The 13,516-nt window shown below is 37.7% G+C and overlaps 1 protein-coding gene across 5 annotated transcripts in view; it reads left to right on the forward strand.

Moving 5' to 3' along the window:
• The window catches only part of CDK14 (cyclin dependent kinase 14), a 217,314-nt gene that overhangs the window by 95,356 nt on the left and 108,442 nt on the right, over positions 1-13,516 (forward strand). For all 5 annotated transcript variants that reach the window (XM_080975366.1, XM_080975365.1, XM_080975367.1 and 2 more), the window contains 2 exons: positions 2,393-2,455; positions 11,633-11,756. In XM_080975366.1, coding sequence (XP_080831492.1) covers positions 2,393-2,455; positions 11,633-11,756 — 187 coding nt within the window. The remainder of the gene's footprint in view (positions 1-2,392; positions 2,456-11,632; positions 11,757-13,516) is intronic.

Raw genomic sequence — 13,516 nt, forward strand, 5'->3', positions numbered from 1 at the left:
AAAGGTAGACATGTTTGTTTTTTATTGCAACTGTTGAACCTATACTCAATGATATATGCATTACCGTATTTTTCGCCCCATAGGACGCACCGGCCCATAGGACGCACCTAGTTTTTTTGGGGGGGAATAAAGGGGAAAAAATTTATTTCCCCCCCAGGTGTGCTGCGCTAAGCCCAAAGCTTGGGGCGTGCTGAGCTCAGCGCGCCCCAAGCTTCTGGGTGCAGGCAAGGTCTCCGCTAGCCGCGGGAGAGCCGCACGGCTCTCCCACGGCTAGCGGAGCGCTGCGCTAATCCCTAAGCTTGGGGCGTGCGGAGCTCAGCGCGCCCCAAGCTTCTGGGTGCAGGCAAGGTCTCCGCTAGCCCTGGGAGAGCTGGGTCTCCCACGGCTAGCAGATAGCTTCCTGAAGCCTGGAGAGTGAGATGGGTCAGTGCACACCGACCCCCCTCGCTCTCCAGGCTTCAGCGAAAGCCTGCATTCGCCCCATAGGACGCACACACATTTCCCCTTCATTTTTGGAGGGGAAAAAGTGCGTCCTATAGGGCGAAAAATACGGTAATTAATTATAAATAAGCATTTTCAGTATAGAGATATAGTGTCATCTAAAGGGAACTTTAGAAAACGGGTTTCAAACTCTTCATCCCCATGAACTTTTGGGGGTTGGAACTATACAGTGTGGAGAAATTGTGGCTACTGTGAAAAGCAGAGAGTCTATATCACCTTTTCATCCATCTCCATTGACAAAACAAAACAAATCCTGCTCCACTTAATTTGCTATAGTTTACAAGGGCAAGGAAGCTCTTAAGACAATAGTTATGCTGCATTATGCTATATATTTCCTTGTCATACTTGGACCATTATCTGGTAAAGTTTGGATTGGTGGCAATAATTATTGACACCCCCCCCCCAAGGGTGGAGGAACTGTTTGAATTGCCCACCCTTGGAGACTGGTGAAACCCAATGGCTTCCTAAATGTCCTGGGGCATTTTCCAGTAGAGAAAACTGTTGAAGCCCTAGTCTCACTATGGAATGGTGTGATGAAATGGGCTGTTGACACAATCACTCCCAAACATTCTCTCTAGCATTGTAGAGCCCAAGTGGCTCCTTGGTATTCTGGGAAGTATGGGTTATGAAGCAAGCTGATAAAGATAAGCTGTGGGTGATAGGCGAGGGTGTGAGTGAGGTATAAAAGTGTAGGGGAAGGGCAGTTGGCAAAGAGGTGGGTGAGCAGGCAAACAGGGAAGGAGTCTCTATTCAGTAATATCAGGAAGCAAATGATACAAACCAGGAAATGTATTGGGCGGCTTTGTAAAGGAAACAAAACATTCAAAATATTGATTGTGTTTTCTTTTTACCAATGAAACTGAAACCCAAACATGTTGGGCAGCATGGTGATAGATGTAGAATAATTAACTTGGTTTTTATTGAACGAGCAGATGAAAGTACTAAACTTCCTTTCAGTGTTTAGGCACTATTTCACAACTTACACAGAATTTCTATGAACGACATAGGTTTCTCTAGAATGGCAGTTGTTAAATCATTTCTCTTTGGAAGCAACTTCATTTATATTTAACATTAAGTAGAGCTTCTTATGTTGCCCTTAATAGCATATATATTTTTCTAGTAGAATGTAGGTTCGCAAATTTCATTCTGCATTCCAACTACTATAGGCATATCTTTCCTTTTATGGTTTTAATGTACGTACAATTTCTACTGCAGACAGGAATGTGTGACATATAAGACTACAGAGAAATATGTGATTTTGACCTCCTGTTGGAACACACATTTCACTGCAGTGCATTTAGAAATGTAAATAAGGAAATAGAGGTTTTTATAACTACAACATTGTTTTAATAGAGACTGCATTGAATGAAAAAATAATATTACAATAAGATAGTGATGAGTATGTACATAGAATAATACAATGGTAGAGTTGGAAGGGACCACAAGGATCATCTTGTCCGTCCCCCTGCATTGCAGGAATCTTTTGCCCCATGTGGGCCTTGAACCATTTGGGATGCGTCTAGTCTGCTGTAACTGTAATTGACTTTCAACACTGGAGCAGACCTATCTAGCCTATCTAGTCCAGCATCCTGTTCACACAGTGGCCACCTGGATGCCTGTGGGAAACCCTAAGCAGAACCTGAGCACAAGACCGCTCTCCCCTCCTGTGGTTTCCAGCTAGAAAATGAGATGCATTTAAGAGTTTTATAAGCAATATTATTAGCTCTATAATGAGATGGAACCTGAAGGTCATGTTAGCATAGCATGTATTCCCCTTATTTGCTGCATCTGGTGGAAATAGTGGGTTTTGAGTAGAAAATTTGTTACATTTCTGTAGCAATAGTAGTAATTAATCCCCCCTTCTTCCCTTTCTTGGATTTCTCTTTTCAAGCACACAGATTTATGTCAGTACATGGACAAACATCCTGGAGGACTTCATCCAGACAATGTGAAGGTAGGATACCACTTTCCAAATAAGCATTATTATATTAGGATTGTTTGTGGTAAGAAATGTTACAGTGATAATGCAAGCAGACTCGTAATTGAAGAAAGTAAACTGGCCCTTTAAAAATATTGCTTTTACTGCTGCTTGTAAGCTGGATGTTAGCAGGCACAGCTGACATTAGTTTTTGTTATTTGGATATGAGCTGGAAACTTGATCTGGCTACCTACTGGGAAATCAGCCAAATTATTTCAGCGTAAAGTAGAATCCAGTTAGTCAATCGTCTTAGAGACCACCCAGGTAATATTTGTTCAGCGGCCTTGCTTTTTGATTATTTTCATCAGTGAAATAATCAGAAACACACTGTATCATAGAATATATACTTCAAATTGTTAAATTTAGGATTGTGATTTATTTCTCTATGTTAGGGTCCTACATGTACGTTTTTTAAGAATGAGAAAAAGCTGTGGTCCTAACAGATTGATTGCATTATATAGATGTATTCATATTTAAATAAAAAGAAAGTGCGTGTGTGTTGTAATGCCCCAGGATTAATTTCTGCAACACAATACTTGTGGGATTTCTGGAGGCAATCAAGTGAGTTCGTGCATGTGGAAACATTAACACTGGAATATAACCCTTGTGAGAACATTCAGCATTATGCTGCAGAAATCTGTGATCCTGCTCCAGCTTATATCCCTGAATGTTACATTTATTTATTTTATTTGAGAAATTTGTACTCTGCCTTTCACTGAAGAGACCCAGGGTGATGAACAGTAACACTACAATCACAATAAACAATAAAACTTGTAAAACAAAATCGATCAGGATCATATAATTAAGGATAAATAACACCACAAAAGCAAAAATAGGGTATCATGATGCAATACATTCCTCTCCGAAAGCTTGGACCAAAAGGTGCATCTTTGCTTGTCATGACATGTAAACAGCGTGACACATCTCAGAGGGGAGTTTTCCCCCAAAGCTGCAGGGCCAGTACAGAAGAAAGCTCCCTTCTGGGCTCCGGATCACCAAGATGACTTCCTCTGCAAAACCTAACATGGACGTGTTAACATGGATATCTTAAACTGGATAATCAAGTTTTAAAATGTGTACGTGCACTTGAAGGATCACTGTGAGTGTCAGATGGTTATACAAGAGTTTTCAGCTGTCTGGCATCTCGCAATACGACCAAGACATTCTACCAAAAAAAAGTGTGCATTGCCTAAGAAATAAGTGTTGATGTGGACGCACAAGATCTTGCCTATTTTACTTTATTTTATTCCTTGTTTGTCATTGTACCACCCAGGGGAGGTAACAATAAATGTTTCAAAATAAACATTGTGCACTCCTTGTTAAAGGCCTCAAGTTGTTGTTTTTTGTAGACCTTCAGAAGATGCACTAGAAATTTATACTGATACTTTTAGTGTATTCAAGCAACACATTTTCACTTCTAGTTTGGCTACTTTGAAGATTTTTATAACCATGTCTATTTATTTTTGCGTAAAAATAAACAACGTGGTTTTTTTCTTTTGGCATTGTGTAGTAAGAACACTGAATACACAGAAACATAAACTTCCTTTATTAGTAGCCTTAGTGTCTCGGGAAAACCTCTGTTCTAATTAGGAATCCATTTTTATTTCTCATTTTCCATCTGAAAGTAATGGATTCCTCTAGGGTTTACTTGCAGAAAAATAATTGCAGGTGAAATTTCCTTCTGACATAACTGCCTTTCATCACATGTCTGCTGTAATAACTGAAACGATTCTGAGTTGTTTGCTCTTTGTATATCAATCTAATATATATAATAATAATAATAAGCATTTAAAAATACTGTAGCTTAAAAAAATTATGCTAGTTTTCTTGGTGTTCATTTTTAATAACCTCAAAACCATAACATAAATTGTTATGGGACAGATTGGAGTTTGGTTGATGCTTTGTTATACTATGCATTATAATACCATGATACACTGTAAAAACAAACAAAAAAGGGATAATAAATAAATAAATTGCTGGGTTGTACAATACACACATACTCCAATTATTACCATTTAGGTTGTGTCACCGTAGGTGTATAATAATGAAATATCTGGGCCTAGTTGAGACGTAATGGGAAAGCATTTTTCCTGCTATGTGAATAAGCGACAGCAAGCCCCTCTCCTCTTTCACACACCTGAGAAGCATCTGCTTCCATTCTTAATCAGTTCTCTTCATGGTCTGCAGTTGGGAAAAGCTTGTAATACCCTTCTGTCCTAAGATTAAAAGAGGTGAGACTGTGGTTTCCTGTTACCTCTAAACTAGGCCAGTGTGTGTATATGTAGAGAATCTTTGTACTTGTTTTTTTGAACCATTCTTTGGGCATTTCCTTTCAAAACCAAAAGCACAATTACATCATAAGAAAAGATTAAGACATCTTTGTAGAAGTGTTCCAAATGCTAGTTCCATGTTGGAAGGTAGAACGTGCATTCATGAGTGGCTACAATTAAAGAGCTCAGTTTTGGAATTAAAAAAAATTTTTTTTTTGAAAGATAAGACTTTCAACTTCTTGGTCAAGAAAAGCAGAAGCAGCATTTCAACCAGCACAGAATCCATTTGAGGGAATTTCAGCTTTCCCCTTGACTTAGGAATGGTATCGCTGTGAAACTCTTGAGGGCTGTTAGAACCTTACTTCCTAATGCATATCCATATATCTATATCTATATCTATTGAGATAGATATAAAGACATAGATATAGATATATTGCTTCCTAATATTGATCTATATATCTGTGCTGCAGCTAAGAATTGGCTAGATAGTTCATGTCAATATTTATTCATAAAACTTTTTCTATTTCTAGGATAATAGGGAAATTGCAATGAAGTTGTGAAATTTTACATAAAAAGCTTTTTTATTTGGTGAATGTTATCAAAATTCTAAAGTCCCACATGTTTCTCTGTCATGAACATTATCCTTTAACTCCGTTGCCTAAGTAATATCTGTTCTTGAAAAATGGATAAGTTAATGACCAATTTGGAAATTAACAACCAGAGTGAAAGCCTTAGGGTATTTGCCATCTTATAAATATTTATATTTTTATAGGCATAAGTAATTATGCTTGAAATTACCCAAAAGCAATGAGGGGAAATTACCCAAAAGCAATGAGTATTCAGAACAAGCGAGTAATTCATTAACATTTATTATACATCATTTTCATTTAAATAAAAAGAAGTATTTTAATATGCCTGTGTAAATACATGTGGAGTATAATCTTTCTGAGCAGCAGTTTTTCAATGTATCCTGCAATTCAAATTAATGCATTAATGGAGGTTTTACTAATATACCTGCTTGCTTTATTGTATCAAGAGTTACCCTCGCCCCCTTTGTTTAGAATGTGTATGTTTTCCTTCCTGAAATCTCCCTAAGGTATATTCATGCATAACACTGCCAAGATGATTGACACATAGCAGCACAATATGTATTGCTCTTCATATTTTGGGAGCCATAGAAGAAAAAAGAAAGTAATTGTCCTGCATAAAAAGGAATTTGGAGAATATTTAATATGCTATATACTGGGTATGCTGTATCCTGTGTGTGTGTCTTACAGTGCATGTGTAGACAGTAAAATAAACAGATGTTATTCTATACTGGTTATTCTATACATACAGTTTAACCTGTGTTTGTTAATAGACTTTAAAAATCAGATCAGTTTGAATGCATGCAGGTGAAATTCTTACATCAGCAACACACTTTTTCAGACCTACATCAATGAACAGGATTGAACAGAAATCTACGATCCATTCTGGAAATATTCATGATTCTATATGATTTCTTTATAATTTTATCCATTTACACACCTTTGAAATGTCTGTTTTTGTCTCAGAAGGTGTGATGTCTGTGGCGCATGGCTGGGTTTTTCCATTAATTACAGTGGATATACTAAACAGGATTATTTGGCATTTAATGTAGTTGATAAATTGCAGTTTTCCATTACTCTTTAGAGGGTAAGCAGGTGCAGAAAAGGGTAGGATAATGTTATGCTAAATTAAGGCTGTCTCTTTCAGATGGCATTGAGAATCGATTTTTTAAAATAAGCTTTTCTGGTGATCAGTCATCAACTAAATCATCATGATTTTACACTGATTATTTTATCTCTTCCACTTAGACATTAATGAACTATGCATGATCATTAAATAAAAATGCTTCCCCCTAAGTTTTTAAGCATAACTACCTGAATCATCCTTACAGTATATTTCCATAACTGAACCCTCATCCCTCATGATGCATATACTGTATATATGCAAGGTTTTTTTAAAAAGAAATGCGATCAAGAATTGTCTGTGCAAGTTTTTTCCCTTTAGCATTTTCATTAAATTTTGAAAGAGCCATTGATTGTGATGATGTGTGAAGGAGCCTTTTAACCTCATTGATCAAGGAGGACAGTTTCTTCCTTCTATTAACATTAAGCTAGCAGATCAGGAAGGTGTATTATTTTGCTCAGTTAATTAATCATACATCAAACATCAGCATTGTGAAGGAAGCGGGAAAGATTGATAAGCACAGTAAATAAAGGTATAAATGTGTACTTTTTGAAATATAAAGATCTTAGTGGTGTGGTCTTACTGTAGGATGTTTCCATATGGAAAAGTCCTGAAAGGAATTGGTTGGAAGGAAGCCTTTTTTGTGAAAGCAAGTGTGATATCTGTCCCTTGTAAGAATGTAGTTATGCTACAGAGTTCAAAAGCTGTAAATTCTGCCCCTGAAATGTCCACTATCTTAGAAGGCCCCAAATGCTGTTGTTCCAAGGATTGTTAACATATTTCATGTCCTTTCAAAGGCTAATTGGGCTGTAAGAATATGTTTTCCTTAAGACAAACTAGAATGCACCCTGGTCAAGTAGGGATGTGCACCTAGGTCTCTTCAGGGATGTGGTGGTAAGCTAGTTTTGTCATTGGAGATCACCACAATCATCATCGTCATTTGACACTTGGGCTAAAAATCAGTTTTTAGAAGTTGTCTATCAGAATTTGTCTTTTTATTTTTCTTTCCTTTTTTGGTGAAAGTTGGAAATGTCATCCAGCAGTTATGAATCTAGTCTTACCTCTGTGTTTGAAGGCATGTCATCCTCTTTTGGGGTATTACAGCAGCTCCACTGCTCTCTTGGCATCTGTAGGTCTAGATGTTGCTGCTAGAATGTGAACCAATGAAGTCAAATGTGACTGTTCGGTTTTCTTGGCAATTGTCCACATAAATATATGTTGAATTTGATAGCATAGTGGTCACTGTTCTGAGTCTATTCAGCAAAACTTTCATCCTGCACTGGGTCCCAGGTACCACTAAAGATTAAGCCCAGGGTCACTGCCCTCTACTTAGTTCCATGACCATCTGTTTTAGGATATAGTTTTTTTGGGGGGGGGGGCGTAAGGGTTTATGTATGTAGTGTTTAAGGTGACCACTTAACCCATCACCAAAAAGAGGACAAAATATTATAGATCTGAAAAACAAAACAAAACAGACATGCATGTTTATATGTATAGATGCACATTTAAAATTATTGTGTGCTTGCTCAGTCTTCTGTCCAGGTGCTAACTGTTAAGGGCAACTTCAAGATCCTCTGCTCTCTCTACTTATCATTCATTATCTTTAAACTTAACTTTAAATTTATAATTTATTTTACTGAGGCCTTTACATAGAGGATTCTTTCAAAGGCAAGCCTGTCCCTAATGGTGTTCCATATTAAATTTACAATTTCAGTGCTCAAACTATTTCCAGTGGCACACTTTAAAATATTAACCCACTTCCACATTTCAGTTTTCCATTTTCTGTCACCTTTCTTATGTACGCACTTACTCTGAGTATAATAAGTAAGTCTCAAAATTGTTGGAAATCTCTTAAGTCATACACTGGAGAATTTTGTAGTTTGTAGTCTGAACGAGTGGAAAGAACCTTTGCTGAGAGAGCTGATACGTCTTTATTGGAGAAATTGTTGGTTTTAATGTGTTTGCCCTTACATTTTAATCATTGCTAACACATTGATATCACACTCCATAAACCTCTAAATTGATTTGACCTTCCAATGGCACCATCGCTCCCAGGACTCATTATTGGAAAGCAGTACCTCAGTTAAAGTGTGATTGTCAAGGCAAAACAGCAAAAGCATGCTTTTTGCATGGCCATCAAGTGTGGTGTTTCAGTACTTTAGATTGTTTTACAGATTAACTAAACAGTTTGATTGCACTTCAAAATGCAACAAAGCTAACATTATGTGAATCTGTTTTTTATTTTCCCCATGATATATATCTGTTCAGCTAGACCTTTGGAGGCAATTACTGTCATTAATGTTATATAAAGTTTTTAGTTTTTTCCGCAAGCTGTATTTTATTAATGAATGGTTTAAATATGGTATATTGTTATTCAATGTTGAATGTATATGTTGAAAAGCATTATAAGATCACTATGTGTGTGATATTTGGTAGTCTAGAAATTTTGTCAATAAATATAAAAGCAAGTAGGCTTCTATATGTGATGTGTAGCATCTCTTCCAATGTTGTCTGAATTGTCTGTGTGTTTCCCTTTTTGGAACTCCTTTGACCTTCCTTTCCCTTACCAGTGGGACATCCTGATTATTTTCAGAGTTTCCCATAAAATTGTGTTGGAGGCATCCTAAGCCACTTTGTCATTGCTCTAAATACCAAACTTACTGGTGATTTGAACCTCACTTTGTCCAGGCATACCAGCGGTGCCTTACTTGAGTTCAACTCAACATTTATAAGATTTCTCACTGATGATCACACAGAAACAAGGCCACTTCACTAAATGAATAACTGGAATTTGGCAACAACATAATATTCTCACAGTATTGAAGTTAACATTAAAATGGCGGGTACAAGGTGTACAGTGGTGTATTCTAACATAACATTGTACAATATTTGTTCTATATAAATAGTGTTCCACCAAACAGGAAGTTTTGTTCGTTTGTCTTTAAATGTGTGGCTTGCCATTTTTTCAGACTGATGAAATAAAAAAAAATCTAGGTGTGACATAATTGAAATTTTACAACTTTGCTTCAGTACTGCAGAGCACTTCACATATGTACTCCTGCACAGGTGGAGTAGGTTTTTAGTGGATATGGTTAAGCTGCTTTGTGGAAAAGTTCCTCAAAAAGTGATCTATGTATAAATAAATATGGCCTATTATGTTCTCAGTCAAAAGAAACTTTGCTGATTCCTAGGATCCAGAGCAACCTCCCTGTACTGGGAAGTGAGAAAGCTATTTTTATAATGTATAATCTAAAATTTAAGATTTATACTAGCCAGCTTCATTGTTTAAAAATACAGTGTGTCAAAAATGCCACCTGAAGCGTTATTTTTTCCTAATTTATTTCTGTACTTCTTACCCTTGTATTTCCTCAGTTTCTTTCAGAAATTAACAATATACTATACATGTGAACAGGCAGAGAGGAAAGGACATTTAATTAAATATTCAGCTTCAGTAACATGACATTTCTGTACTTTCATGTTGCCCTTTGGTTTATTCAGTAATCATATTCCATAAATTCATACAGGTGCTATGTTGATAGCTACCGTATTTTTTGCCCCATAGGACGCACCGGCCCATAGGACGCACCTAGTTTTTTGGGGGGGAAATAAAGGGAAAATTTTTTATTTCCCCCCCAGGTGCGCTGCGCTAATTCCGAAGCTTGGGGTGTGCTGAGCTCAGCACGCCCCAAGTTTCTGGGTGCCGGAAAGGTCTCTGCTAGCCGCGGGAGAGCTGCGGGGCTCTCCCACGGCTAGCAGAGCGCTGCACTAATCCCGAAGCTTGGAACGTGCGGAGCTCAGTGCGCCCCAAGCTTCTGGGTGCCGGCAAGGTCTCCGCTAGCCACGGGAGAGCCGCGTGGCTCTCCCACGGCTAGCGGAGCGCTGCGCCAATCCCAAAGCTTGGGACGTGCGGAGCTCAGCACACCCCAAGCTTCGGAATTAGCGCAGTGCACCTGGGGGGAAAATAATTTTTCCCCCTTTATTCCCCCCCCCAAAAAAAACTAGGTCTCCGCTAGCCCTGGGAGAGCTGGGTCTCCCACGGCTAGCGGATAGCTTCCTGAAGCCTGGAGAGCGAGAGGGGTCGGTGCGCACCGACTCCTCTCGCTCTCCAGGCTTCAGTGAAAGCCTGCATTCGCCCCATAGGACGCACACACATTTCCCCTTCATTTTTGGAGGGGAAAAAGTGCGTCCTATAGGGAGAAAAATATGGTAATTAGGAACTACTTCATGCCGGTATATTGATTCTGAGAATTTTTAATGGTCTAATATTCCTACACAAACAAGAGGACATCACTGTTTGCAAATAGCTTAACGGCTGGGTGAAGTAAAATGTTTGTGTTATGTCTATGATATATTGCAATTATCTTGTCATGTAATAATAACTTTACGACTGTTTTTACAAAAGATTTGCTACTGAAGAGTAGCCTTAATATCTGGCATGCTGAGGTGAAATCAGTAAAAAGAAACTCACAATTTTGCCAGCATGCAAACCTAATATTTGATGTAGTTCTCTGACAAGTGACTTTCATATGAGATTTGAAATTATAAGAAAATACAAAGTGCACAGTGAGTTCCTGTATATATTAGCATACTGAGAACATATCTAATCCCACAGTTAGCCTATCTTTAGAAGTATTGTGAATAAGTTAAAATTCCCTCTTTGGTCACATTTTGAGTTTTTAAAAATAAACTCTTGTATCAAATATTTGAGAATAAAAGCCTTTGGGATTTATATATTTTTGATATCCTTTTTCACTACTTTCGTATACATTTTTTGTCCCAGCAATGTGTTCTTCTCCTTTCCTCTTCTCCATATGCTGTTGTTTTCTTTAATTAGTGACGATACACATCTGTCTTCAGGCTACCACCTAATCTCTAAGGCCATATGGGTAAACAGAATATAATTGTGGCTTGATAGGGATTGACTCTACTCTTTGTAGTTATTGTTAAGGATTGTTAAAGCAGGTGAATAGAGTTGGATGCAGGGAAATGGATGTTTCTTACCTCTACATATTAAACATTGCTTAAAAATAAATTCTGGTATTTTAAAATCACACCTGTAGCAAAGCTGCCAAGGAAGTGTTTTACCCATATGCAGACACCCTGCTTTTTTGTGAAGGAAGCCACTGCTCTGCATGCAAGTATTAATAAAAATGTTTCCCCCCCTCTCTTTCAGTTATTTTTATTTCAATTGCTGCGAGGACTTTCGTACATCCACCAGCGTTACATTTTGCACAGGGACCTGAAACCCCAAAATCTTCTGATCAGTGACACTGGGGAGTTGAAGCTGGCAGATTTTGGTAGGAAAGCTATTAATTAAAAGATTATCTTATAATGATGTGGGAAATGTTTCAGCTGTCTTACTCTTAGTCACAAGCTGACTCTGGACACAGTGATGATTGATAAAATAAAATTCATAGAAATACTTCATATCCTACTGAATGACAAGAGTATGGAAAGAAGTAACCTGTCTCAGTACTAGGTAGAAAGTTTGAAATCCTACAGTTTACAGCTGAGTACAGTTTTTCTTATTAACATGGTATTTAACTTGAAGGAAATTATTTGTTATTGCAAATAAGTAATATTTTCTCCATACAGTTATGGGCTCAGGAAGACACTGAAGCATTTTAAGCATATCTAGGATGTTTCTTGGTCGCTTCTTAATTGAAAGACTAGTCTCTAGCAACATACTTTCATGCTGTCAATGGAGTGTTGAGTCTTCCCATTATTATTTTACATTGTGTTTAATGAAAATCTGTAGTTAGATTTGGGTGGAAAAGAGAAGATAAATGTTTTTAATTGAAGTTATATTTGCTGCTCTTGGCATATATTGCTCTCATGTTTCTATTTTCTTAGAAGGTTGTTGCACAAGGATTATTGTGAAGCTATTATCCTTATTATGCACACAAGAAATAGAAATGTAAATGTAGATTTCATCAGATAGGATGTCAGTAAAGAATCTGCTTTTCTTCTGGAGAAGGCTTATTTTTTCAGAGTAATAAATATGAAATCACTAAAGACCTTTCAAACCTGAAGAGATGGCCTTCGATCTGGTATCACAAGTTTATAAAACTCAACAGTGCAACTCACAGTTTTAATTCAGTGTCCCAGGGACACTTCATCTCCTCTGAGCAAAAAAATAAAATAAATAATAATAATAATAATAATAATAAAAAAATCATACTCAAGAGCTTAGACCTTTGGAAAACCATTTTTTTTGTATTAAAAAATTACAAAATTCTCATGTTTGCTGGCATATTGTGTTGTAGCTGATGGATTTGTAAATATAGATAATAATCTCCCACCAAAGAAACAGTTCAGGGCTGTGTTTACTACCATACAGCAGCACTCTAAAATAGCATTTATGAAGATGAATCTATTTATCAAAGACAATGAAAATACAGATGGGATTTTTAATAAAATTAAAAATTGAAGAAAGCATGAGAAAAATTGAAGGCCATGTTTGGTGTGCTTTTTGGAAATAATTGTTGCACAAAGGAGAGCAGTCGTGTGTGTGTAGAATCCCATCACTGATCTACCACCAAAGTCCTGTGGGATAGGGTAGAAGATTCTGGAAGTGGTCTTTTCCTCTCTCCCTGCCCTCACTGAAGTGTTTTTATTTTCCCTGCTACTACTATGCCATCTTCAGTGATGGAGTTGTTCAGAGCCATTTGGGGAGATATGTCTGGAAAACAAAGGGACTTGGGATCCCGCAACTTGCAGCTTCCTCTGACGTGTCACCAACACGCCCCATATCTGGGCCCATCACCAGCAGAGCACCTCTGGCTGACCAGTGATTGGTAGATCTTTCCAGCACTTCAGCAAGGAAAGCTCCAGGGGTGAGCCTCCCTGCCCACCCACACCCCAACAGTGGGATGTTGGCAACTTCCATTGGCCATCCATCTGCCTTTCCCAGAAGATTAGGATTGCTTGCTAAGACAAGTGGTATTTTTCCCTTTTTATAACAAGGCAAGTTGAAATTATAAAGGTTCTTAAAATACGGCACGAGTTCTACCTGTTACACAGTTAAATGAGAAGTAAATTGAGCTGATTTGGGTGT

Source organism: Podarcis pityusensis (assembly GCF_964106645.2).
Source record: "Podarcis pityusensis genome assembly, chromosome: 12".
In the NCBI taxonomy this organism is placed as follows: domain Eukaryota; kingdom Metazoa; phylum Chordata; class Lepidosauria; order Squamata; family Lacertidae; genus Podarcis; species Podarcis pityusensis.